At 47.1% G+C, this 27,898-nt stretch overlaps 2 protein-coding genes across 6 annotated transcripts in view; one reads left to right on the top strand and one right to left on the bottom strand.

Annotated features, from left to right (window-relative positions):
- BORCS8 (BLOC-1 related complex subunit 8) overlaps positions 1–1,321 on the bottom strand; it is an 8,185-nt gene extending 6,864 nt beyond the window's left edge. The window contains exon 1 of the mRNA XM_087703236.1: positions 1,205–1,321. Within this exon, the coding sequence (XP_087559362.1) occupies positions 1,205–1,241 (37 nt within the window). The 5' untranslated portion in view covers positions 1,242–1,321. The remainder of the gene's footprint in view (positions 1–1,204) is intronic.
- On the top strand, positions 1,216–27,898 carry RFXANK (regulatory factor X associated ankyrin containing protein). 5 transcript variants are annotated; one of them, XM_087703215.1, is made up of 10 exons: positions 1,216–1,560; positions 3,074–3,166; positions 4,949–5,120; positions 13,670–13,753; positions 15,209–15,274; positions 16,329–16,429; positions 17,153–17,278; positions 20,975–21,041; positions 26,101–26,181; positions 27,680–27,898. In XM_087703215.1, the coding sequence occupies exons 3-10, from the start codon at positions 4,997–4,999 to the stop codon at positions 27,757–27,759; spliced, it is 729 nt and encodes a 242-aa protein (XP_087559341.1). In that variant the 5' UTR covers positions 1,216–1,560; positions 3,074–3,166; positions 4,949–4,996; the 3' UTR covers positions 27,760–27,898. The 5 variants fall into 5 exon arrangements, with proteins under 5 accessions (XP_087559341.1, XP_087559336.1, XP_087559349.1 ...); XM_087703210.1 differs by having other exon boundaries at positions 2,959–3,166; XM_087703223.1 differs by lacking the exon at positions 3,074–3,166 and having other exon boundaries at positions 1,216–1,381.

Below are 27,898 nucleotides of genomic sequence, written 5' to 3'. Positions count from 1 at the left end.
TATACCATTTCAGACAAATGGTTGTCCAGTCTCATTTTGAAAGTCTACAGTGATGGGAGCACAACTTCTGAAGTTATTTCATTGGTTGTCTGCTCTCACCGTTGGAAATTTCTCCTTAAGCTCTAGCTCCATGATGGCGAACTTATGGCACGTGTGCCAGAAGTGGCATGCAGAGCCTTCCCTGTGGGCAAATGTGCCGTCATCAGTTGCTCTTCTAGTTTCTGGTGTGTCAGCCAGCTGGTCCATGAGCGGTGGAGTGCTTAGGAAATGTCCTGAAAATAGTCCAAAAACAGTCCATTTGGGGGGCATTTTGGGTTGTTTTTCGGGCTGTTTTCAGGCTATTTTGGGCCCCCAAAACAGCTCAAAAATGACCAAAAACGGTCTGAAAAATAACCTGAAAACAGCCTGAAAACGGCCCGAAAAACGGTCCAAAATGCCCCCAAAATAGGCAAGCGCATATCAGCCAGCTGGTCGTTGGGTTTTTGGTGCTCAGGTGTGCATAAAGACCAGTTGGATGGCACACATGCGTATGCCAGAAATGAGACCAGCTGGCCTGCGCATGCATGTGCAGTAGCCAGTTAGTCTTCGGGTTTCTGGCACTCTGGCACGTGCCTATGCAGGCACATTCTGGTTTGGGCACTCGGTGCCAAAATGTTTCACCATCACTGCTCTAGCTTGTTTCTTTCCTTCTTGGCCACGGCAACTTCTTGGCACAACAGTTAGCTTGCCATTGCCTTTCTCCACACTCAGGTCAGCCTACTTTTCTGGAATCACTGAGTGGTCTCCTATCCATGCATTAGCCAGCTGCAACTGCTCGTTTGAGACCAGCCCAGGTAGGATGAAAACGCTTGCAGAGCCAGACCAGAACAATAAAAATGAAATCTGTCTCATTCAATGCAACAGAAATCCCCTGTCCCATTTCTACCTTGGGAGAAGATGCCTGATCTATACTGTTAACAGAGCCATTCCCCCCCCCCCCAATATTAAAATTAAAAACGGTGGGAATTATTTCACCCGGTAGGCAGAAATTATCCAGGCATGGATCCCGCAAGCCAACCCAAGAGCCCTAACCAGTTTTACTTTTGCTCCATTAACACCCAAATCTCAACCGAGAGGGACGGGGAGAGAATAAGCATCCCTTTCCCCCATTCCTCCCCGGACTCATTTCAGTGTAACATAACCCGGAAGTAGCCGTCATTGTTACCCTTTTTCACTTTCAGCTGCATTTCAGCCTCCTCCATGATACCGAACCGAGCTCGACCCGGCGTGAGAAAAAGCGGACCGCAAAGCCGGGGCGGAACTCCAGCCGAGCAGCAACTTCCGGAAAGCTGGGTGCATCGTCAGAAACGTACCTGTGTGGAAACACCGCCTGAGGAGAAAGGTTCTTACTGGGTTTTTGTTTTTAAAATCAAAACGGTGCGGAAAATGTAGTTTCTTTCATCCGTCAGGATTTATTGATTTATTTGATGCCCGGATTTCCCGTGTCGGGGTTCAGGCCTAAAAAGATGACAAGGCTTCTGAGAGAGCGTTTCCCTTTCCAAACGAATGGATGTCACTTAGGTACTTAACGAATAATCTTTTTCCTCCCCTAGTGGGTTCAATGAGGCTTTCTCTCTAACACGGTCAATGGATCCTGGAAATAAATCCCGCTGTGCTCAGTTGAATCGTATGTTGCATTTGTGTAATTCAGAAAACCAAGCACAAAAGCCCAGTGCATTTTTTTTTTTGGCGGGGGTGGTGGTGTCTCAATTAGGCAAACGACAGAAAAATAGACAATCCTCTGAATGTGGAGGGATCTTCTTCCAGGAACCATGGAATGTTCTTCTAAAGATTTTAATTTTTTTAAAATGTTTGGTTTCTTCCTGTGTTTTCAGTTTTTGTATTTATTCTTTTCATGCAGTATTGGTTTTAGTGTTGTGGTTTTTATTTATAATACTTCTTCTAACATACTGGGGAGTTCTTGCAGTTGAAAGCCACACATTTTTAAAGTTGCTATGGTTGAAAAATACTGTTTTGCTGTAAAGAATTGGTTGTTTTGTCTGCCCCCTCCAAAAAATGGGGGGATATTTAATCTGTGTTTGCAGTGTTGAGCATGGAAAATTGAAAGCTTGTTTAGGCTTCATTCTGTTTTAGGGTGGCCTAGAAACCCCGCTTGTTGGGTTAGTTTGACATTGGATTATCCACCCCCAGAAAATGGATTAAAAGCAGTTAGCCAAATTGAACATGTTTTGTGAGTGTAATCTTATAGAAAGTAATGGAACGGTTTTTCAAGGCAAGGAATAGGCATTGAAAGAAAAACAGGGGCCATTACGATCACTTTTATTTCGAATTGGTTAACTGTTTAAACATTTTTTTTTAAAAAATGATTGAAATGTATCCCATGGTTTTAGGGAGTTAATTTTAGATGGATTTTCTAAGCCAAGAGAAGAGAAGAGAAGGGAGAGAGGGAGGAAGGAAGGAGGAAAAGGGGCATAGAAAAGAAAGGAAGGAAAGGAGATGAGCTATATAGTTACACAGAGAGAGAAAATACAATATCTTACTTTGTCCATCATTATTTTGGGATCATTTTTACTTTCCTTAGCTATTCATACCCAAGGAAATCAAGCCAGCCCCGGATATCTTACATTTATTTTTAATAACTGCATCGCAATTTGAAATCTTACAAGCGAACATCAAGAATTCCCAAAATTGCCAGGGAAGAATTAATTTTTGCTTGGTGAGAGTCGACAGCCCGTTCCCTTTGGTTTGGGTTTAGAAAACAACAGAAGAAGAGCGGTCCCTTTAAGGCTAAGCTTTCGGGCGAAAGCAGCTCCGCCCCCTCCTGACACATTAATAGGCGGAGTGTTCGCGTGGGTGGAGCAAATTCCGTCGCTTCATTCATAAAATTCCGTATAGACTCCCGGGAATCCCTTAAAGAGCCCATCAGCCAGGTGTTTTTTAAAAAAAAAAAATAACCAGAGCTTCAGAATCAGATGCATTGTGGGAAGAGAAAGTTATTTTCACTTTGCATCAGAGGGCAGCAGAGGGACGAATGGCAATAAGAGCTGTTGGTTAACATTACTTCCTGTCGAAGCTGGGATTGCGGACGATCATGCTTTGATCATTCGGTGATTGATCGTTTACCCATCCTTCTAAACCGGGTTGAAGAAGTCTCCAGTAAAGAAAGGTGAGTTAAGAATGGCGTCTTCGAACCAAGTTGCTCCTGCTTGTTGTTCTTCTTGGAAATTGCTTTACTGCTTCCTCTTTGGCCATTGCTAAGCTGTAGCTGGTCTCTATGCTATGGATTCATCCATTAACTCAGTGTTTCTCAGCCATGGCCACTTTCAGAGGGGTGGACTTCAACTCCCAGAATTCCCCAGCCAGCTGGCTGGGGAATTCTGGGAGTTGAAGTCCACCCCTCTTAAAGTGGCCATGGCTGAGAAACACTGCATTAGCTAATTGTGGTTCTGTGGCTAAGACACTGAGCTTGTCAATCAGAAAGGTCCGTGGTTTGAATCCCTAGTGCCACAGAGTGAGCTCCCGTTACTTGTCCCAGCTTCTGCCAACCTAGCAGTTCGAAAGCACGTAAAAATTGCAAGTAGAAAAATAGGGACCACCTTTGGTGGGGCGGTAACAGCGTTCCTTGCGCCTTTGGCATTCAGTCATGCCAGCTACATGGCCACGGAGACGTCTTTGGACAGCGCTGGCTTTTCAGCTTTGAAAGGCAGATGAGCACCGCCCCCTAGAGTCAGGAATGACTAGCGCATATGTGCGAGGGGAACCTTTATCTTTACCTAGGTTTTTGGGTGCAGCTCAGAATCTGATAAATCCAGCGAAACTCTGAACATGAGGCAACTGATAATCAGTTTTATTTATGGCCAACGCAAAACTGAGCAAACTTTCATCTCCCACCTTAAAACAGAGCAGGCAGAGAGAGAAAAAGCCAGTTTACACAGCTTTGCACAGATCGTCATAGTGTTAGAAACATAATTTCATAGCCATTAGTCCATGAAAACCTCATGATTTTCTCAGCGCTCTGAAAGCAATGGACCTCCAAAAGGAGAAAGGAATACATTTTCTGGCATATAGCCCTTAGTTTTGTTAGGGGGTGCTGTCTCATCTTAGTTACAACAGGCAGAATTCACATTTTGCATTTCACGAAAAGTTACTTGGCTAAGCTACTTGGCAGCCTAGAGGCTTTATCTATGCAGACAGAGCATTAGGTTACAATGGAGCTTCTCTCAGCAGCAAAGAATTTCAAAAGTTGAGTTAGGTACACACTGTATGTGTTCTGACAGAGGCTTCCCAAGAGCATGAAGCAAACTCCTTGTCCCGACAAAAAACCCTTTTATTAATTGACTGTGAATTCTGCTCATCCACATTCAGCAAAGTCTTTTAAAGGAGGATTTACAGTCACAGACCTTATCTGGCTTGGAGAGCTGACAGGCCGATAGCTGCAGAACTTGGCAAGGAGTCTCAGAGAGTCACGAACCAATTAAGCGAACTAATTGTCTCCTGCAAACTCCACTTCCCTTTTGCTGCTCTTTTATTTCCTCTGGGAGGGGCCATTCATCGTCCACCTGTGGCCTTACTCCCAAGTCAACCCCTATTCTTTAGTTGTTCCCTTCGTCTGGCAACTCTGCGCATGCGCACACTGGGAACAGGCTCCAGCTGTTCTTCTGCCTCACTGATGTCTGACTCCGAAGGCAGCTCATAACTGTTGGACGGCTCTGGTCCCTCCCTCTGCCTCTGACACAGAGCCCTCATCAGAGCCTTCCCCAGACTCCAGGACTGACCCATGTTCCTCCCCAACCTCCTCACTGTCCTAATCTGTTCCCAGTTCTGCTGGCTGGTGGCGGACCATAACACTATGCTCTAATCCTTTCCGTTCTATCTTGCCAGGCATGTTGCCCCCCCCCCCCCAGCCCACCCAAGCCAATCTCATTCAGTATTATCCCTTCACTTTCAGCGTGTGTCAACACACCAGCAGACACAATAACAACGCCGCGATTCTAAAATGATCCAAGCCACCGGCCAGAGGGATCCGGACGTTTCAGCTAGTGACAGAACAGATGACGACGATGACACGATAATAAATCTGCAATTGTTTCCGTATTCAGAAGCTGGGAATGATTTAAATGGTACGCTTACAAAGCTGAAGCCCGAATGGAGGGAGTTCTGAGGGGAAGATGAGATATGAGAGGATAACCGCAGCAGAATTCAGCTTGTTAAAATCTCTGTTTTTTTTTTTTTCAGAATAAAAATGGAAGTTTCTCAGTCTTAGGTGGTCGAGGACTACCTACTTCCAGGTAGTCCTCGACTTATGACCACAACTGAGTTCCAAATTTCTGTTGCTAAGTAAGACAGTTGTTAAGTGAATTTTGCCCCATTTTACAGTTCTTAAGTGAATCGCTTCAGTTGTTAAGTTAGTAACACGGTTGTTAAGTGAATAACACGGTTGTTAAGTGAATCTGGCTTCCCCACTGACTTTACTTGTCAAAAGGTCGCTAAAAGATGACCCTGAGACGCTGCAACCATCATAAATAGGAGCCAGTTGCTAATCATTTTGATCATGTGATCACGGGGATCCTGCAACGGTTGTAAGTGGGAAAACGGTCATAAGTCACTTTTTTCAGGGAGTGCTGTTGTAACTTCGAATGGTCATTAAGTGAGTGGCTGTAACTCGAGGACTATCTGTATTCCAGTTGAATTAGGAATTATGAAGATGCTGAGTAGTGAAATATTGTGTCTAATTTAAACTTAATGACAATCCTGTTACACCCTGAAAAAATAAACCTCATTTAATTGGGCAGGATACATTTTATAATTCTTGAGAGCACCTTGCATAAATGTAATGAGAAAATATGCAGAAGGGAAGTTTCTGTGCTCTGCATTCCGCCAAAAGATGAAGTATTTGTTCATTTGTTGAATCTTTTCTGACCCGTGGAGTAAATGTACCCAGTTTAAATTATCCCAAAAAGTGGAGGACAGATCTGCAAAAAAAAAAAAAAAGGTTAATTCTCCTGTGTGCTGCTTGGGGAATCCAAGCATGGGTTAACTTTGTCCATTAGCCTAGAGACTGAGTTATGTAAATTGGTGACCACGCCTCCTCTGACTGGATGGGTCAGTTTTTTAACTCAGTCCAGCCAGACGAGACGTATACCAATTTTCTCCAGACTACTGAGACAAATTTTGCTTCTGTTTGGATTCTTCAAGTGGATGATTGTGAGACTCGTTATGGAATAGTAAAGGGGAGGGGACACTTCGCTGTCTGCCCAGTCTTTCCATCTCTTATCCTTTGTGCCAGGTAATTGCTGGCTCTTGCAGCCGCTGCTTTGGGGCTTGGGGGCTGGCTCTTGGAGCCATTGGATTGAGGCTTGGCGCCAGGCTCTTGAGCCCGTTGTTGTTTTGGGGCTTGGCGAATGGGCTTCCACAACGAGGCTTCTCACCGATAGCTCCGCTGCCGTGCCTAAAGCTTTCCAGCCGCGTCGGATGCCCGGGAGACTCCCGCCGTTCGCGGTGCGGTTTATCCGGAAGCAGCTGCGTATCACCCGCTGTTCGCGGCACGGTTTATCCAGCTCCTTGGCTACTGAACGCGACGGGAGTGTGCCGCCAACGCCGCCAGCTCGCTCCATGCTGTGGAGTTTCAGGGCGGCTTGCTAGCTGAAGGGCAAGTTTAAAATTGGCGCCCGAATTGCGGTTGCCATTTTGGGACCGTTTTTAGCGCATGCGCCCTAGGCAGCTAAGATCGAGGCGTTGTATTTCTTCACGCCGGGAAGGCTGCTGAGTCATCGCCCCTCCCACTTCCCTCACTTCGAGCCTGGTCGCGCTGTTGAGAGGCTCGTGCTACCGCTGCCTTTGCTGACCACGAGGCCCGCCGTTCTTACATAGTAAACCTGTGCCTTTTGTGCTATTTGAGTCTTTTCACTTCTAAAGTTACAATGGCCGATCAATCCACCTCAGGAGGTATTGTAGAGCCCTCTACTGATGCCCAGCATTCTGCCCAGGCGGGGGTTAGCTCGAGGCCTGGCAGGGCCGCCTCTAGAGCCACCAGTCAGAGGCCCAGGGACACCTCCGGGGCTCCGGATAAGGGTCATAAGAAAAAGGATAAATCAATGACAGCACCTAAGGCCTCTGGGGAGGGTAGGGTTTCTCCTCCCACGCTAGTGCCTCAGCGGGTTAGCAATAGCAATAGCAATAGCAGTTAGACTTATATACCGCTTCATAGGGCTTTCAGCCCTCTCTAAGCGGTTTACAGAGTCAGCATATCGCCCCCACAGTCTGGGTCCTCATTTCACCCACCTCGGAAGGATGGACGGCTGAGTCAACCTTGAGCCGGTGAGATTTGAACCGCTGAACTGCAGATAACAGTCAGCTGAAGTGGCCTGCAATTCTGCACCCTAACCACTGCGCCACCTCGGCTCCTGGGTTTCACCAGCCCCTATTCCGCAGCCAGCAGGACACCAGGCCTGGTCTCCTGATCGCCCCTTGCCTGTTATTTCTGAGGCTGGGGTGGGGGGGTTGGGGATCCAACTCCCTCCAGTCATTACTGAGGCCCATGCAGCCTCAGCCTACTTGCTGCCATGTGCTGGGCCTTCTGCCACCTTTACTCCTACTGCTGCAGGCCTAAGGCCTATGGAAGGCTATGATCAAGGCCTTTCTCCAGACCTTTACCAGATGATCTCTGCAGCTATCTCCAGGGCGGGTGGATGCTGAATTGCTCCGTAGAAATCAGGCCCCTGTGGTTGCCAGTGCCCAAGGTGGGCCTACTCTCCAGGCCCCTCAAGTCGATCTTCCAGCTGGGCCTTCTTCGCCTCTTCCTTCTACGTACAGCGAGGATTCAGCGTTGGTGGAGGAAGGGGAATTGATAGATAGAGATTTCTCTGATGATGAGGGCTTGATATTTGATCAACCTAATTCCTCTAGCCTGTTTCGCCCCACGCTATTCAAGTCCCTATTATATAAAGCTAAGGCCACTACCCATATGGGGGGGGGGTGTGGCTCCTAAGGACAGTTCTGCAATAGGCCTTGATACTACCGAGCGTCTTTTTGCTGAACCAGTCTCACTGCAGGAGGTTATTCCTTCTCCAAAGCTTTTTCTGGATCTTATTCAAAAACAATGGGACCAACTGACTGCGGTTACCCCGCCCAGCAATGGGGACAGAAAATTATACACTTCCACTCCTGACTTGGAAGGTATTTTGCAATTCCCAACTGTGGATCAGCCAGTAGCGGCACTGGCCTCCCCGGCTCTAGAAATTTTTGAAGGCTTGAAGGCAGAGGATCGCAAGGCTGAGACGGTCATTCGTAAGACCCACCAGGCTGCGGCCTGGGCCTTGCGCGCTGCTACTGCGGCATCATTCTTTAATAGAACTTCAGTCCTTTGGCTCAAACAGTTGCAGGAGAGACTAGCCCCTGAGGAGGTGCGTCTTCACCAAGACGTCACCAAGATTATGGCTGCCCTGGAATTCTCGGCAGACGCCACTCTGAATGCGGCCAAGTTCGCTTCGCGAGCTGTGGTGTCCAATGTGGCGTCTAGACGCCTGTTGTGGCTCCACCATTGGCAGGCGGATGTTAAGTCTAAATGGCGCCTGGCATCCACTCCCTTCAAGGGCAGGGCATTGTTTGGATCCGTGCTTGGTCCCATACTCATAGAGACCAGGGACAAACATAAGGTTCTCCCTTCCACTGGGGGGCGCAATAACAGGAGACAGCAGCCATATAACAGACGACAGTCCTTTCGAGGTGGTTACTTGGGATACACAGCAGCTCCCTTTGTTCCCCACTACAACAGGGCTTTCCACCAGCCACAGGACCATGGCCAGGACCGTGCAGGGGCCAGGGATAGGGGGCGCCAGCAGCATCAGGCGCAATCCCACAACAGGAGGTCCTTTCGTGGATCTGGGAACCGGTCCTTTTGGAGGTACCGGTGACTCCCACGGGGAGGAACCGGTGGGCGGGCGTCTTCTGGCCTTCATTCATCAGTGGGCGGAGACCACGTCCGATGCCTGGGCCCTTCAGGTGGTGAGGCTGGGTCTCACCCTAGAGTTTCTCTCCATCCCCCCGAGGCGATTCATCAGGTGTCCAGTCCCCAGATGCTCCATGAAGCGGCGTCTCATGGAGGCTGAAATACATAATCTCATATCCATCAACGCCATAGAACAGGTTCCAAAAGGGCAGGAAGGCCTGGGGTTTTACTCAATCTTATTCCTGGTACCCAAGAACTCAGAGGGATGGCGGGCCATTCTAGATCTGAAAATACTCAATTGGTACATCAAGTATCAAAGGTTCAAAATGCAGTCCTTAAAGAGCATCTTGGCATCCATCCGCCAGGGCGACATGATGACATCAGTCAACATCAAGGAGGCGTAACTCCATGTGCCCATCCACCCGGCACATCGAAGGTTTCTGCACTTCCAGTTCGCAGACCATCATTTCCAATACTGGGCCTTGCCCTTCGGTCTCTCCTCGGCCCCGCGCACCTTTACCAAGCTCCTAGCGGTGGTGGTGGCTTCGCTTCGCTCGGTTCTGGTGAGAGTGAATTGTTACTTAGACGACATCTTGGTCCTGTCACCGTCTCGGGAACAGGCCCTCTGGGATCTACAAGTAAGAATGGACTCCCTGCGGAGGCACGGCTTCGTTCTGAACCTCCCCAAGAGTCATCTGCAGCCAATTACATCACTGCTTCACTTAGGGACCATCATCAATTCCGCCACATGCGAGGTCTTCCTGTCCCTGGAAAGACGGCAGAGCATTCAATGACTGGCAGCCCAGGTGTCAGCTCAGCGGCTTGTGCCCCTGGCCCTGCTCTCCCAGCTGTTAGGGAAGATGATCTCCTGCATCGACATAGTTCCCTGGGCCAGATTTCACGCACGTCCACTGCAATGGTTTCTGTTCCCCTATCAGAGGTCCCACACCAGCTATTCACAACTCAAAGTTCGACTTCCATCCAAGCCTCTCAGATCCCTCCAGTGGTGGGCATCATCCAAGCTCCTCAAAGGGTGCCCATTCAAGGAGCCGGACCGCATCCAAGTTACGACGGATGCCAGCCTCTTCGGGTGGGGCGGCCATGCCCTGAATTGGGTGGCACAGGGTCGTTGGTCGCTTCAGGAGCTGACCAACAGCATCAATTGGCTAGAGCTCCGAGCCATCCGACTGGTCCTACGAGAGTTCCGGGACATTGTGATTCACAACCACGTGCTGATCCTAACAGACAATGTGGCTTCCAAGACACATGTCAACCGCCAAGGGGGCACACACTCCAGGGCCCTCATGTTGGAGGCGGAGAAATTGCATCATTGGGTGGAGTCCAGACTGTTGTCCCTTCGGGCGGAACACATATCGGGCAACTCCAACGTCCAGGCAGATTGGTTGAGCAGAGCCACAGTGGATCATGCGGAGTGGCAGCTCCACTCCGACCTTTTCCAACAACTCTCTCGCCAGTTCGGCCATCCAGCAGTGGACTTGTTCGCGCAGCCCCACAATGCGCAACTGCCCCGTTTTTACTCCAGATACGTGACTCCCAGGGTGGAGAGAGTGGATGCCTTGCACAGCCCGTGGCCGGCTGGCCTTCTCTACGCCTTCCCACCGCTACCAGTGATTCCGGCGGTCATCCAGAAAATACTGGCGGAGCAAGCGGAGGTTCTCTTAGTGGCCCCGATGTGGTCCCGGCGCCCCTGGTATGCCGACCTTGTGCACCTGTCGATCTCGCACCCATGGAGGATTCCGGATGACCAGATCCAGCTCAACCAGGGGGCCCTCATACATCCGAACCCCCAGTTGTTGCAGTTAGCCGTGTGGCACGTGAGCGGGCTATTCTGACCGACCTTCACTATTCCAGCGAGGTCATCGACACAATTCAAGCGGCCCGTCGCCCCTCCACCACTCGAATTTATGAGGCCACCTGGCAGCCCTTCTGCAGGTGGTGCCGCCGGGCTGGGGCAGATCCCCTCCAGGATTCAGTGCCCCGAGTCTTGGACTTTCTGCAATCTGGACTTAACAAGGGTTTGGCGCCCAACACGCTTTGCAGGCAGGTCAGGGCCCTCGCCATGGTGATTGGGGGCGGTCAGGGATGTTCCTTATCTCAACATTCACAGGTCAAAGCCTTCCTGAAGGGGGTGGCCAACATCCGGCCTCTGACCGTGCACCGCTACCCTACGTGGGACTTGACATTAGTGCTCAGGGCGCTTATGACCTCTACATTCGAGCCTATTACGTCCATCAGTCTTCGGCTACTGACTCTTAAGACCGTGTTCTTGGTGGCTATTACATCAGCCAGGTGGGTCTCAGAATTGGCGGCACTGTCAGTTCGGGCGGACCTCTGTATATTCCATCCCAACAGAGTCGTTCCAAAAGTCAACACGTTATTCCACAGGGCTCAGGAGCTCGTCCTTCCGGACTTTTGCCCCGATCCTTCTCATCCGCAGGAACGCCAATGGCATCACCTGGATGTGCACAGGGTTCTCCGTCGCTACGTGAAATGCACAGTGTCCTTCAGGCGGTCGGAAGCACTCTTTGTGTCCTTTCAGCCATCATCCATGGGACAGAAGGTTTCTTCCCATACTATAGGCTGATGGTTGAAGGCGTGCATTGCTCTTGCTTATGACAGCCAATCTCAACAGGTTCCCAGGCGCATCACTCCTCACTCTACCAGGAGTGCGGCTACTACGGCGGCCTGGGCCACGCAAGCCTCGGTGGAAGAAATCTGTAGAGCGGCTACCTGGTCTTTGCCATCGCCGTTCATCCGACATTACAAGGTTGACGTGTATGCCTCGGCTGAGGCTTCCTTTGGGCGGCGAGTATTGCAACAGGTGCTCCCCTCCGCAGGGGACCCTGGCCAGCCTGGCTCCCGCCCTGAATCTTAATTGCTTTGGCATGTCCCATGATTGGATTCCCCAAGCAGCACACAGGAGAACGACCGTTGTCTTACTTGAACGGTCCTTCTATGTGTGCTGCGAGGGGAATCCAAACCCGCCCGCAGCTTCGGCTGGCCAGGGCTGTCATGACATTTGATTTTGACTGACTCTTCACTGACTTTTGACATTGACTATGACTGACTTTTACCTGTCTTGTGATTTGATTGATTTGATTTTATTATATTTATATGCTGCCCTTTTCCCCCGAAGGGGACTCAGGGCGGCTCACAATTCAAATCAGGGAAGGGGGGTACAGACAAAAAATAAAAGACGAAACATAACAATACATAATTTAAAAACACACAACAGTCATACCATTCGAAACGGGGGCAACAGCTCTTTAGCCCCAGGCCTGTCGGAACAGCCAGGTTTTAACGGCTTTGCGGAAGTCCTGGAGGGTGGTGAGGGTTCGAATCTCCACGGGGAGTTCGTTCCAGAGGGTCGGAGCAGCCACAGAGAAGGCTCTCCTCTGGGTAGTCGCCAGTCGGCACTGGCCGGCGGATGAAATTCGGAGGCCAGTGACTTGTGTTTCTGACGTGACTGTACACCTATTGGGTTACGGCCATCATTTGACATTGTTATACATCATTAACAGGCTGACTTCGTACAAAACTGACCCATTCAGTCAGAGGAGGCACAGTCACCAATTTACATAACTCAGTCTCTAGGCTAATGGACAAAGTTAACCCATGCTTGGATTCCCCTTGCAGCACACATAGAAGGACCGTTCAGGTAAGACAACGGTCATTCTTAACAAAAATGGCATTCATTTAAGGCAGGGGTGTCCAAATTTAGGAACTTTAAGACTTGTGGACTTCAATTCCCAGAATTCCCCAGCAGGCTGGGGAATTCTGGAAATTGAAGTCCACAAGTCTTAAAGTTCCCAAGTTTGGACACCCCTGATTTAAGGCCTTCTCTTTCTCCTATTTATTTGTTGCCTTAGAGCAGGCCTATAGTCAAAAAAGTCAAAATGACCACCATTTTGCATGGCCGCCATATAAACAGGCAAGGATTCAATGGCTCTGTGATAGCCTTTTTGATTTTTTTTTTGTCTGCACCCTGTGGATACTCCTGTCAACCCTGAAGTTGGCTTGGGTGAAGCCATCTTGGAGCTTCAGTGCTGCCACACACGAGCTGAGGGATAGGGAGGAGGGGGGGGGAATAGAGATAGCTGGGGCTGTGCAGTCAAAACAAAACACTTTTGCTTGGGAACCAAGGACATTCTCACACTTGGCCAGAGGAAGGAGGAGTGATGTTCACCAGGCCACCACACAGCGCCTTTATTGGACCATGTGACTGATTGTTTTGGGATTGAGGGAAAAACTTTTAATTAGGTGAAAACCGCAGGAACCTTCAGAGTCGGTTTTCACCAGATTCGTGCCAGTATTATATCCAATAAAGCGATTCTTTGAGGAATTCATCTGCCTTGGAGTTTTGCTTGGTATGGGTCAGAGGTGGGTTCCTACCGGTTCACACCGGTTCGATAGAACCGGTTCGTCAAATCTACCGAACCGGTTAGAAGAGGTTCCATCAGTGGACCCGGAAAGCAGGCCACACCTACAGAAGAGGTTCCAAAATTTTTTGAAACCCACCACTGGTATAGGTCTATTACTTGGAACTCTGACAACTCCTGACTTGGGTGTTATCTTGGTGGAACTCAACTTGGCTTCTAAAGCAAGGCTACAACTTAGCAAGCCAATTGAATCTCGCTAATTGTGGTGAATTCGATGAGCTAAAGATTCAACTTTCTCTTTCTTTCATTTCTCAAAATGCAGATGGGGGCATCCTGAACCGTTCCAACACCTTGACAAATCGCCAACGTGGCAATGAAGTCTCTGCCTTGCCAGCTACTTTGGATAGTGAGTTTTTTCTGTGTCACAAAAGAAAACCCTTTTAGGTTTTCAGCTTTCAAGATTAAGCACAGAGAGAGGGAAAACCTGTTGAAGTGGTAGACCAATAGGCAAAAGGCATTCAAATGTTATTTTAAATACTTCATCTGAGAAACAGTGGGAAAAGTTGTATTTATTTATTACAAATGTTAGAGATTAATAGTTATTCATAAACCTCAGGGCAGTTCAAGTACTTCTATATAAAGCAACACAGCTCATCAACATGAAGCTCCAAAATCATAGAATGTAAGGGTGCGTGGGGGATCTTGGAGGTCATCTAGCCCAACCCCTTCTCAGTGCAGGATTCCACTGCAGTCACTCTGAATAAATTCAAAAATGAAAGATTGGCATTTAAAAAAAATGCTTTAAGTTGCAGCTTTCATTCTGTTGTACACTACTGTATTTGTTTCTGTTAAAAACATAAGTCTCTTGGAAAAAAGATAAACATATTTTCCCTTGTTGTGAAAATCTGCTAGGCTTTTGCCAACATTTGATTCATTGAATTGATTAATCAATTCAAATATGAGTGACTCAAGCTGGGACAATTCATTTGTTTTTGTTTCTTTTGTACATTTAATGGTTCAAATCAGGTCTAATTAAAGATTAGGTCTAAATCAATGTATAAGAATTAATTTGAATGTTGCAGGAGAAATGGAACCGATTTTAGTCTCTTAATAATTAAAAAAACACATGCTAGACAAGGCACTGAAGGGACGCAGTGGCTCAGTGGCTAAGACCCTGAGCTTCTCGAGCAGAAAGGTCGGCAGTTTGGCGGTTCGAATCCCTAGCACCGCATAATGGAGTGAACACCCGTTACTTGTCCCAGCTTCTGCCAACCTAGCAGTTCGAAAGCATATAAAAATGCAAGTAGAAAAATAGGAGCCACTTTTGGTGGGAAGGTAAAAGCATTATATATGCCTTCGGCATTTAGTCATGCCGGCCATATGACCACGGAGATGTCTTCAGACAGCGCTGGCTCTTTGGCTTTGAAACGGAGATGAGCACCACCCCCTAGAGTTGGGAATGATAGCACATACCTGTGAGGGGAACCTTTACCTTTACAAGGCACTGGATGAAAAATTCAGTTTCCTTATAATCAAGCTTTTGTGTTCATTGTTTTTTGAGTCAAATTTTTGTCCCATGGGTTTGTCAAGATAATGCATGTTTTGCTAAAGGAATGAATAAGATTTCTCCCAAGTTTAAAAATATTGCACTTAGCTCCTTTCTCCCCCACTGAAATCAGTATAAAATTATGTAATATAAAACGTACTTGAATTAGCAACTCTGTGCCTCAGTAAATCTGAAATGTGCTTGATTGTTAAAAAAGATATTCAAAATTGCATTATTTTGCACGATTCATTCATATTTATTAATTTATTAACCCTTAAGCTGTCTTGATCATTGTCTTCTCTTTTGATTTTCTAGCTCTGTCCATTCACCAGCTTGCAGCTCAGGGTGAACTGATCTTGTTAAAGGAAAACCTCCGAAAAGGTGAGCCATGAAATTTCTCACTCTTTTGCTAGAGAGAGCCTTAGTTTGAACAGCTTTAAGAATTGCGGACTTCAATTCCCAGAATCCCTCAGAATGCTGGCTGAGGTATTCTGGGAGTTGGAGTCCACACCTCTTAAAGTTGATCCGTTCGCGAAACGCTATGCTAGAACAGTGTTTCTTAAACTTTCTATCAGGAGCACTTCTCACTTTTAAAAATTATGGAGTACCCCAAAAGAGTTTTTATTTGTAGGAGTTACATTGGCCATATTAAAAATTAAAACCAATGGATTTGTTATTGCTAGTCGCGTTTGATTAATGGAATTTTAACATTTTATTATTTTTTAACATAGGCTGGCAAATAATTTTGACTGAGGACACCTGAGAGAATCTTTGGGCAACCCCTGACAGTTTTAGGGCTTTGGATGTCACTTTTTTGAGTCAAATTTTTGTCCCATGGGTTTGTCAAGATAATGCATGTTTTGCTAAAGGAATGAATAAGATTTCTCCCAAGTTTAAAAATATTGCACTTAGCTCCTTTCTCACCCACTGAAATCAGTATAAAATTATGTAATATAAAACGTACTTGAATTAACACCTCAGTAAATCTGAAATGGGCTTGATTGTTAAAAAAGATATTCAAAATTGCATTGGGCCTTCAGGCCTGCCACATCCAAAGCTGTGGGAAAATGGGAAGGGAATTATATGGAGTATGGGAGATATGTAGTCATAATAACATTCCTTTCTCAGAGTCAAGGACATCTTGCCCTGTACTTGGAGTGGTGTGACTGGGAGGCATTTCCAGTTGGGACGGTGCCTCGTTGGGCCATGTGATGGACATGTGGGTGCTGGGCAGGGTCTTGGACTTTCATTTGGGTGGGGAAAACCTGGAAGCTTTCAGATTCGGGCTTTCTCAGTTTTGCCAATATGACATCTCTAATAAAATGGAACTTTGAGGAACCTCAAGCCTCGGAGTCTTCTTTCGTTGGGGGTGTTACTCGGAACCCTGACAATGGATTTCAATCAGGCCCCACTGCCCACTTGATCCTTTTTACAGGTGAGAACCTGCTGAATAAGCCAGATGAGCGAGGATTCACCCCTCTGATGTGGGCCTCGGCTTTTGGAGAGTTTGAAACCGTCCGCAGCATGCTAGAATGGGTACGAAAGCTTGCCTGGAGATAATGGCCTTAGAAAGCCAATATTTCTGGCAGTTTTAAGTGTTCTCTAAATCTGGGGTCTCCAGGCAACTTTAAGACTTGTGGACTTCAACTCCCAGAATTCCCCAGCCATCACACTTTAAGATGGGTGGACTTCCACTCCCAGAATTCCCCAGCCATCACACTTTAAGATGGGTGGACTTCCACTCCCAGAATCCCCCAGCCAACTTGCTTTAAGATGGGTGGACTTCCACTCCCAGAATCCCCCAGCCAACTTGATTTAAGATGGGTGGACTTCCACTCCCAGAATTCCCCAGCCAGCATCTTGAAGATGGGTAGACTTCCACTCCCAGAATCCCCCAGTCAACTTGCTTTAAGATGGGTGGACTTCCACTCCCAGAATCCCCCAGTCATCATGCTTTAAGATGGGTAGACTTCCACTCCCAGAATCCCCCAGCCAACTTGCTTTAAGAAGGGTAGACTTCCACTCCCAGAATCCCCCAGCCAACTTGCTTTAAGAAGGGTGGACTTCCACTCCCAGAATCCCCCAGTCATCATGCTTTAAGATGGGTAGACTTCCACTCCCAGAATCCCCAGCGAACTTGCTTTAAGATGGGTGGACTTCCACTTCCAGAATCCCCCAGCCAGGGTGTTGAAGTCCATAAGTCTTAAAGTTGCCAAGGTTGGAGATCCCTGCTATAAATCTTTCTCTCCCTCCCTGTAGGGCGCAGATCCCCACGTCCTTGCTAAGCAGCGAGAGAGTGCCTTGTCCCTCGCCAGCACAGGAGGATACACGGGCATTGTCACTTTGCTGTTGGAGAAGGCCGTGGACATCAACACCTATGATTGGGTAACTGTCTGTGGCGCTGAGGGAGGAGAGCTGAAGTGCCCCAGTGAGATAGAATGATTGAAGGGGTCAAAAGCCACAGGGCATCCCGTAGGGCCAGCTCTGTTCAGTCCCACCATGAATCATTCACAAAAGCCCTTCGTGGTTTGGATACCCTTCTCCAGGTTTGAACCTGGATGGAAGACTGTTGAGATAATCTGCTTCCTCTTCAGTTCTTTCTGGTTGCAAGTCCGCCATTTTTTCAGCAACCTTCTCTAAAATGGGGAGATGACAGAGAGGATGGGGGTTGTCTAAATTTCTGCCTCTTTTGTCTCTTTCCCTTAGAGCAGTGGTACCCAAACTTGGCAACTTTAAGACTTGTGGACTTCAACTCCCAGAATTCTCCAGCCAGCTGCTGGCTGGAGAATTCTGGGAGTTGAAGTCCACAAGTCTTAAAGTTGCCAAGTTTGGGAACCACTACCTTAAAGGATTAAGTTTTGGACAATGTCCAAAACTCAGTTTTGCCCTCCCCAGCCCCCAGGAGCACTCTACAAACCTCCCAAACCCTCTGCACATCCATTTTTGTGAAGTGGGTGGGGTTTCAGGAGGCCAAAAATGCTGTATTCAGTTTATAAAATGTACCCAGATTTTCACCCTCTTTTTTAGGGAAAAGGTGCGTCTTATACTCTGAAAAATATGGTAATCATTTTTATTTTAGTTGACTTTTCTCTTCAAAAGCATTATATACCTGCCCGTATTCATATCACAACAATCCTGCAAGATAATAAGATGAAGAGGCTATAATTGAGATCAAATGTGTGGCTGAAAGGGTACCGTATTTGAATTACAGTATAGCCTAACTTTAAAATTTGAATCTTGCCTTGTTGAGCCCTGTTATCCTCTGTAGATAATGAACACAGGCAGATATATAATGCTTTTGGAGAGAAGTCAACTAGAATCAAAATAATTAACAAAATAGGAATGTAGGAGAGACTGAATGTCCAGGTCTCATTGTTGCATTAAGCCAGTGGTTCCCAAACTTGGCAACTTTAAGACTCGTGGACTTCAACTCCCAGAGTTCTCCAGCCAGAAGAACTAGCTGGAGAATTCTGGGAGTTGAAGTCCACAAGTCTTAAAGTTGCCAAGTTTGGGAACCACTGCCTTAGAGGATTAAGTTTTGGACAACGTCCTGGAGTTTGCATGCTTTTGGGGCCAGCCTCATTGATGGGGGCTTGTAATTTAACTCAGAATTGCTGTGGTGTTATTTTGCATTAAAACTGCCCTTTTTCTCAGCCCAATCTGGACAGGTTCTTTAAATTGACCTGATCAGGAATGTCGTATGAGCCCAACCTCTTTTTTTCTACCTCCTAAAATCCAAAAGAGCCGAACGTTCAGTCTCTCCTATATTCCTATTTTATTACCATATTTTTAGGATTATAAAACGCACTGGAGTATAAGACGCACCAAGATTTTGAAGAGGTAAATTTTTTAAAAAAGTTTTTGAACTCCGCAGGCCTCCCGAACCCTCTGCAGGCCTTGGTTTTTTTTGTGAAAAACGGGGCATGCAGAGGCTTTGAGATGCCTGCAAAGTGCTTGGGGGGGGGGCGGCAAAAACGAGCAAAAAAAGGCCCGCTTTTCACAAAAACAGGCCCATTTTTTTTTAAAAAAGAGGGCATGCATAGGCTTTGGGAGGTTTGTAGAGTGCTCGGGGGGGGGGGCAAAATGGGCAAAAAATGGCCCGTTTTTCGCTCGGTTTTGCCCTCCCCAGCCCCCAGGAGCACTCTACAAACCTCCCAAACCCTCTGCACATCCATTTTTGTGAAGTGGGTGGGGTTTCAGGAGCCAAAAATGCTGTATTCAGTGTATAAGATGTACCCAGATTTTCAACCTCTTTTTTGGGGGGAAAGGTGCGTCTTATACTCTGAAAAATATGGTAATCATTTTTATTTTAGTTGACTTTTCTCTTCAAAAGCATTACATACCTGCCCATATTCATATCACAGCAATCCTGCAAGATAATAAGATGAAGAGGCTATAATTGAGATCAAATGTGTGGCTGAAAGGGTACCGTATTTGAATTAACTTTAAAATTTGAATCTTGCCTTGTTGAGCCCTGTTATCTTCTGTAGATAATGAACACAGGCAGATATATAATGCTTTTGGAGAGAAGTCAACTAGAATCAAAATAATTAACAAAATAGGAATGTAGGAGAGACTGAATGTCCAGATCTCATTGTTGCATTAAGCCATACTGGCTGGGGATTATAGGACCTGTTCAACACCTGTGGAGCAAACCAGGTGAAAGTATCTACGTGCAGGTACACTGTGCCCTCTTGATCAAAAGGCATTTAGAAAGGAGAGTTATGATTCTTAAGAATTTTGTTTCTCAATCTTGGGAACTTTAAAATCTCTGGACTTCAGTTCCTAGAATGGCTGGCTGGAGAATTCTGGAACTCAAGTCCACTCATTTTAAAATCCCCAAGGTTGAGAAACATTGTCTTTGTTGTGGCCTGCCAGTGGCCATCAGAGCTGGCAGCAGATTCGGAGAGTGAGGAGGTTGGGGAGGAACCTGGGCCAATCCTGGAGTCTGAGGAAGGCTCTGATGAGGGCTCTGTGTCGGAGGAAGAGAAGGGGCCAGAGCCATATGCCAATTACCAGCTGCCTTCAGAGTCAGACATCAGTGAGGCAGACGAAAAAGTGGAGCCTGTTCCCAGTGTTCGCATGCGCAGAGTTGCCAGATGAAGGGAACAGCTAAAGAACAGGGGTCGACTTGGGAGTAAAGCCAGATAATGAATGGCCCCTCCCAGAGGAAATAAAAGAGGAGCGAAAGGGGAGTGGAGTTTGCAGGAGACAATTAGTTCGCTTAATTGGTTCGTGACTCTCCGAGACTCCTTGCCAAGTTTTGCAGATATCGGCCTGGCTGCTCTCCAAGCCAGATAAGGTCTGTGACTGTAAATCCTCCCTTGAAAGACTTTGCTGGATGTGAATGAGGAGAATTCACAGTAAATTAATAAAAGGGTTTTTTTTTGTTTTGTTGAGACAAGGAGTTTGCTTCATGAAACCTCTCTGAGGCAAAAGTTGCACCAATCTTCTCACAACCACTCCCCCTCCCCGCCCCAAATTGGGACAACTGTGGCTTAACCTTATCAACCATCGGTTGATCATGTGAAGGGTTAATGCCACTTTATAATGCCTTGGTAAGGCCACACTTGGAATACTGCATTCAGTTTTGGTCACCACAATGTAGAAAAGATGTGGAGACTAGAAAGAGTGCAGAGAAGAGCAACAAAGAGGATTAGGGGACTGTAGGCTAAAACATATGAAGAACGGTTGCAGGAACTGGGTATGTCTAGTTTAATAGAAAGAAGGACTAGGTGAGACCTGATAGCAGACTTCCAATATCTCAGGGGCTGCCACAAAGAAGAGGAGTCAACCTATTCTCCAAAGCACCTGAGGGCAGGACAAGAAGCAATGGGTGGAAACTAATCAAGGAGAGAAGCAACTTACAACTGAGGAGAAATTTCCTGACAGTTAGAACAATTAATCAGTGGAACAACTTCCCTCCAGAAGTTGTGAATGCCCCAACACTGGAAGTCTTTAAGAAGATGTTGGATAGCCATTTGTCTGAAATGGTATTGGGTTTCCTGTCTAGGCAGGGGGTTGGACTAGAAGACCTCCAAGGTCCCTTCCAACTCTGTCATTCTATTCTATTCTTTACAGAATGGTGGGACTCCACTGCTTTATGCCGTACGGGGCAATCATGTGAAGTGCGTTGAGGCCTTGCTAGGTAAGTCAAATGCCTCTGCTATGCTTGATCATTTAATCTAAATCCTCCATGCCAGAATAACTTTTTTTTCAATGGGGGGCGGGGGGGATAGAAGGCAATCTTTTGGAAGCTTTTATATTATTTCCAGGTTTAAGCATTGCATTTTTCATGTACGCTACAGATTATAAAACATTGACTGTGAATTCCATCCAAAATGGCAGAATTCCTCAGCGTCAGTTTGGGGCAATTGGCTCCATCAAAATTTTATAACCCAGTCAGGAGATAATAATAGTAAATAGATCCCCCTGGGTGCAATCGCAAAAAACATCTGGAGCACCCCTTGAACACTGCTGGCATTGACAAAATCACCATGAGTCAATTGCAAAAGGCAGCTTGACTTGGAATAGCTTCCATCCTGTGACGATGCCTTTAACGCCATCAAAGAACATCTGCCTGTCCCAGATGCTGAGGAAGGACTCGGGCGAACTAAAATGCCAAATCCAGCGTAAACATTTGGCTGATTGTGCAACCAACCATAATAATAATAATACATGCAGTCCTCAAATTACAACAGTTTATTTAATTTGAAGTTACAACGGCACTGGAAAAAGTGACTTACCGTATTTTTCAGAGTATAAGACGCTCCGAAGTATAAGACGGACCTAGCTTTTGGGGAGGAAAACAAGGGGGAAAAAATCTGTCTCTGCCTCCCAGCAATTTGCCCCCTTGCAACAAACAGCAAACAATACAGACAATATACACTGTTTGTGGTGTTACATTTTAGATTATACTTGTACAGATGTGGCTTTCTGGAAGAATAGTTATTCTCTGCTATTTAAAAGAAGATACAATAGCACTGGGCCTCTTCAGGTCAAGTATTTCTTTTAAAAACCTCCATTTTGTTAAGTTGTCTAGAACAATAATAAAGCAGTCCTTAAAAAATAAGTGTAATAATTTGAACATTCTATAGGCATTTATAGTTATTGACTTACATCCTTGCAGCAAACAGCAAATAGCAGCAGCCTGATTAGCACAAGAAAAAAAAATCTGTCTCTGCCTCCCAGCAATTTGCCTCCTGCAGCAAACAGCAAGTTTCCCTTTCAATTTCAGCAGGAGCCTCCCGATCATCAGCTGTTTCGGGCTGCAGGGATTGCTCTAGCCCTGTGATGGCAAAACTATGGCACGCGTGCCACAGGTGGCATGTGGAGCCATTTATAAGGGCACACGAGGTGTTGCCCTGTCAGCTGGCCAGTGTGCATGTGCTGGCCAGCTGACTTCAGCCTCCAGAGCGCAAAAACCGGTCCTACGGACAATAGCAATAGCAATAGCAGTTAGACTTATATACCGCTTCATAGGGCTTTCAGCCCTCTCTAAGCGGTTTACAGAGTCAGCATATTGCCCCCAACAACAATCCGGGTCCTCATTTTACCCACCTTGGAAGGATGGAAGGCTGAGTCAACCCTGAGCCGGTGAGATTTGAACAGCCGAACTGCAGAAGTGCAGTCAGCTGAAGTAGCCTGCAGTACTGCACTCTAACCACTGCGCCACCTCGACTCCTGAAGGCTCTGGAGGTCAAAAATCGGCCCTACAGAAAAACTGGAAGTCACCATTCCCGAATTTCCGGTTTCCCCATAGGGCCAATTTTCGACCTCCGGAGCCTTCAGGGAAGTCTCCTGAAGGCTCTGGAGGTCAAAAATTGGCCCTACAGAAAAACTGGAAGTCACCATTCCCGAATTTCCAGTTTCCCCATAGGGCCAATTTTCGACCTCCGGAGCCTTCAGGGAAGTCTCCTGAAGGCTCTGGAAGTTGAAAATCAGCCGTACAGACAAACCAGAAGTCACCATTTCCAAACTTCTGGTTTCCCCTTAGGTTCGTTTTTCACCCTCCGGGGGCTACAGGAAAACTCCTGAGGCCTCCAGGGGCATCCCAGGAGGGGCGGGGAAAGCTGTTTTTGCCCTCCCCAAGCTCCTAGAAAGCCTCTGGAGCCTGGGGAGAGTGAAAAAAACCATGCCAAAAGCAGGGGGGGGGGGAAATCACATGCATGGCATTATGGGTGTGGCATGCCTGCGCACAACCCCCCTCCCGTGCTTCCCCCGCTTTTGGCACGGGAGCCAAAAAAGGTTCACCATCACTGCTATGGCCTACTGCAGCTTCCACAAGTCCCATTTCCTGATGCAAAGAGTAAATTGCTGGGAGGCAGAGGCCAAAGGTTAGGGGGGGCGGTAGGTGGGGCTACATTTGGTATATAAGACACACCCAAATTTTCACCTCTTTTAGGGGGGGGAGTGCATCTTATACTCCGAAAAATATGGTATAACTGTTTTCCCCACTTACGACCGTTGCAGCATCCCCGTGGTCATGTGATCAAAATTCAAACACTTGGTGACTGACTTTTATGACAGTTGCCATGTCCCGGGTCATGTGATCACCATTGGTAACCTTCTGACAAGCAAAATCAATGGGGAAGCCAGATTCACTTAATAACCGTGGCAAGAAAAGTGGTAAAATGGGACAAAAGTCACTTAACACATGTCTTGCTTAGCAACAGAAATTTTGAGCCCAGTTGTGGTCGTTAAGTCGAGGACTTCCTGGAGGCGCAGTGGTGAAATGCAGCACTGCAGGCTACTTCAGCTGACTGCAGTTCTGCAGTTCGGCTGTTCAAATCTCACCGGCTCAAGGTTGACTCAGCCTTCCATCCTTCCGAGGTGGGTAAAATGAGGACCGGATTGTTGTTGGGGGCAATATGCTGACTCTGTAGGCTGGATCCAGGCGGTTGTAACCGCCTCCCTTCGGGAGGGGAACTTCCCCGCCACATTGAAAGCGGCGGTGGTGAGACCCCTCCTGAAGAAACCATCCTTGGATCCAGCTGTTCTTAATAGCTATCGTCCAGTCTCCAACCTTCCCTTCTTGGGGAAGGTTGTTGAGAAGGTGGTGGCCTTCCAGCTCCAACGGTCCTTGGAAGAAGCAAACTATCTAGACCCCTTCCAGTCAGGCTTCAGGCCCGGTTACAGCACAGAAACCGCTTTGGTCGCATTGATGGATGATCTCTGGAGAGCCAGAGATGAAGGACATTCCTCCATCCTGGTCCTCCTTGACCTCTCAGCGGCTTTCGATACCATCGACCATGGTATCCTTCTGCGACGACTGCGGGAGGTGGGAGTGGGAGGCACCGTGCTACGGTGGTTCTCCTCCTACCTCTCGGACAGGTCACAGTCGGTGTTAGTGGGGGGGCAGAGATCGTCCCCTAGGCCCCTAAATTATGGGGTGCCTCAGGGCTCGGTCTTATCCCCCCTACTATTCAACATCTACATGAAACCGCTGGGAGAGATCATCCGCAGGCACGGGATTAGATACCATCAATATGCGGACGATACTCAATTGTATCTGTCCGCCCCGTGCCAACTCAATGAAGCGGTAGACGTGATGAGCCGGGGCCTTGAGGCCGTTATGGACTGGATGAGGGTTAACAAGCTTGTGCTCAACCCAGAAAAGACCGAGTGGCTGTTGTGTTTTCCTCCCAAAGATTTGGCTAATATTCCACCACTCAGGCTGGGGGGTCAAATTTTATACCCCTCAGAGAGGGTTCGCAACTTGGGAGTCCTCCTGGATCCACAGCTGTCATTTGACCACCACTTAACGGCTGTGACCAGGGGGGCATTCGCCCAGGTTCGCCTGGTGCGCCAGTTGCGACCCTACCTGAATCGGGAGGCTCTCACAACAGTCACTCGGGCCCTTGTGACCTCTAGGCTGGAATACTGCAATGTGCTCTACATGGGGCTGCCCTTGAGGAGCATCCGGCGACTTCAGCTAGTGCAGAACGCAGCCGCGCGAGTGATTGCGGGTGCACCCCGATTCACCCGCATAACACCTATCCTCCGCGAGCTGCGCTGGCTACCTGTCGATCTCCGGATGCGCTTCAAGGTGCTATTAATCACCCATAAAGCCCTACATGGCAGTGGATCTGGATACTTGAGAGACCGCCTTCTGCCAATTACATCCCTGCGACCGATAAGATCCCATAGATTAGGCCTCCTCCGTATCCCATCGGCCAGCCAGTGTCGGCTGGCAACTACAAGGAGGAGAGCCTTCTCAGCAGTAGCCCCGACCCTTTGGAACGAGCTCCCCGTGGAGATTCGTACCCTCTCCACCGTCCAAGCCTTCCGCATAGCCTTGAAGAACTGGCTCGCCCGTCAGGCCTGGGGATAAGGATAGTTACCCCTCCCGAATGATGAATGTATGTTGCTTACTATTTTATTATATGTTTCTATCTTAATGTCTGTATTCCCCCTTCCCGGTTTTGTGTGAGCCGCCCTGAGTCCCCTCAGGGAAAAGGGCGGCCTACAAATACTAATAAAATTCTAAAATTCTAAAAAATTCTGTAAACCACTTAGAGAGGGCTGAAATCCCTATGAAGCGGTATATAAGTCTAACTGCTATTGCTAACTGCTATTTGGTTACCCTGCAAGTTACCCTTCCCTGCGTTCAGGGAAGCAGATTTCAGCCTATTTAAGCCTCAGCTGCAATGTTTTTCCTAGTCTTTTAGGTTGCCCCAAAATGATTCCCAATTCGGCTGCAGTGAAGTTCACAATCTAGGATGTGGTCATTCATTATAATTACCATATTTTTCAGAATATAAGATGCATCTTTTTCCCTTTAAAAAAGGGTGAAAATCTGGGTGCGTCTTATACACTGAATATAACATTTTTGGCCTCCTGAAACCCCGCCTCCTTCACCAAAATGGCCGTGCATAGCCTTTAGGAGGCTTCGAGAGTGCTCTTGGGAACTGGAGAGGGCAGAAATGAGTGAAAAACAAGCCATTTTTTGCTCATTTTTGTCCCCCCTACCCAGCCCCTAGGAGCACTCTATAAGCCTCTTAAAGGCTATGCATGCCCCTTTTTTTTGGACAAAAAACGGACCCATTTTTGGGAGGTCTGCAGAGTGTAAAAACTTTTTAAAAATTTTCCTCTTCAAAGTCTTGGTGCGTCTTATACTCCAAAAACTGCAGTATTTGTGAATTTTAGCTTGTTACGATGACATGAGGATTCATAACCTATCCATTTTTTTTGCTCTGTGTTTTAAGCCCGTGGCGCAGACCTTACCACTGAAGCTGATTCTGGCTATACTCCAATGGACCTCGCGGTGGCTTTGGGTCACAAAAATGGTAAGTTGGGGGGGGGATTCTTTCATAGCAGCCCCACCTTCTCAGACAGGCAAAGCAAACCAGAATGCTTCTCAGCAGATTTATTATCGTATGGCGCACTCACATCACATTCCGATAAAAACACAAATGATAAAAAATACAAAATATGAAACGTAAAACTCTAAAATATGATAAATGTTATGTCTAGATAACAATTTTTTTGCTTTGTTTGTCACAGCCGGGAAATCAGCAAAGTGTCCATTACAGTCAGGTCTCATATTCCTACAGCTGGTGTGTGAAACGGGCATGCTCATAGCCTGCTGTAGCATCTTGTTGGTGAATGTGATTTATGACACAGACAGAAGGGAGGGGATACAGGGGGTAAAGTTCAAACGCAATTAAGCAGAAATCAGTTTCGGCTCCACAGAAGAACATGCCAAAATGTTGATCCTAATAAATGAATGGATTTCTCTTGAACTTTGTCTCGAGGCTTGTAAATTAATTAGGCCATCCTTTGGAATCTTCACAGTGACTTTGCTTGTCAGAAGGTGGCCAAAGGGGATCACATGATCCTGGGAGACGACAACTGTCATAAATACGAACCAGTTCCCAAACATCTGGATTTTGATCACGTGACCATGCGAAGTCACTTTTTTTTCTGGTGGCATTGCAGCTTCAAATCTTCACTAAATGAGCTGCTGTGCTGCCTTTACCTATCCTTCCTGTGCAGTAGAATAAACATACTTTAATAATACAATAGCAGAGTTGGAAGGGACCTTGGAGGTCTTCTAGTCCAACCCCCTGCCTAGGCAGGAAACCCTATACCGTTTCAGACAAATGGCTATCCAACCTCTTCTTAAAGACTTCCAGTGTTGGGGCATTCACAACTTCTGGAGGCAAGCTGTTCCACTGATTAATTGTTCTGTCAGGAAATTTCTCTTTAGTTCTAGGTTGCTTCTCTCCTTGATTAGTTTCCACCCATTGCTTCTTGTTCTACCCTCAGGTGCCCTGGAGAATAGTTTGACTCCCTCTTCTTTGTGGCAACCCCTGAAATATTGGATCACTGCTATCATGTCTCCCCTAGTCCTTCTTTCTATTAAACTAGACATACCCTTGGTACACAGATGACTTACTCTCTGGAGAAAAATACTATGGGGGTAAGATACCCCTAGCACCCTTCAGGGTGTGTATTCTGTTAAGATGCAGCCTGTTGTGCCTTTAAATGGCTTCTACTGTACAGTGCAGTGGAGTTGCCATGGTAACGGCTTCACAGTACTCCACAAGGGGGCTCCCTCTGGTAAGAAGGGAAATCCTACATTAGAAATTACATTTGGTCCAGGCATTTCCCCTCTATAAATAAATACCCAGGCAACACCGGATTATCGGCTAGTAGAAAATATTTGTACCTCGGTTTTTAGATTTTGGTAGTGATTTGTTCTCCAAGCTTGTTTCAATTTAGTTTGTCAAAACGATTAATATACTTTTCCTAACAGTAAAAAATTCTTCTTTGCCTTTCCAGTCCAGCAAGTGATTGAAAAACACATTCTCAAGTTATTGCGGAACAAGGGAAGAGATGACAAAAGAGAAGCGTCTGAGTGATGAATATCTCGTTTTCTACTCTGGAATCAAAGAAATGGGTGGAAGGGGGGGGGCGTCTTTGAGACGGGCATCTTCCACGCCAGCCTGCAGAGATGGCACCGAACCGGGCATTTTCAGAAAACAGGGTACAGAAAGAAGC

Source organism: Thamnophis sirtalis, unplaced genomic scaffold (genome assembly GCF_051295495.1).
Source record: "Thamnophis sirtalis isolate CommonGarterSnake01/CBP01778 unplaced genomic scaffold, rThaSir2_p1.2 scaffold_1, whole genome shotgun sequence".
NCBI classification, from domain to species: Eukaryota; Metazoa; Chordata; class Lepidosauria; order Squamata; family Natricidae; genus Thamnophis; species Thamnophis sirtalis.
Note: the sequence above shows the minus strand (reverse complement) of the source record. Positions and strands in the feature narration are given on the sequence as shown.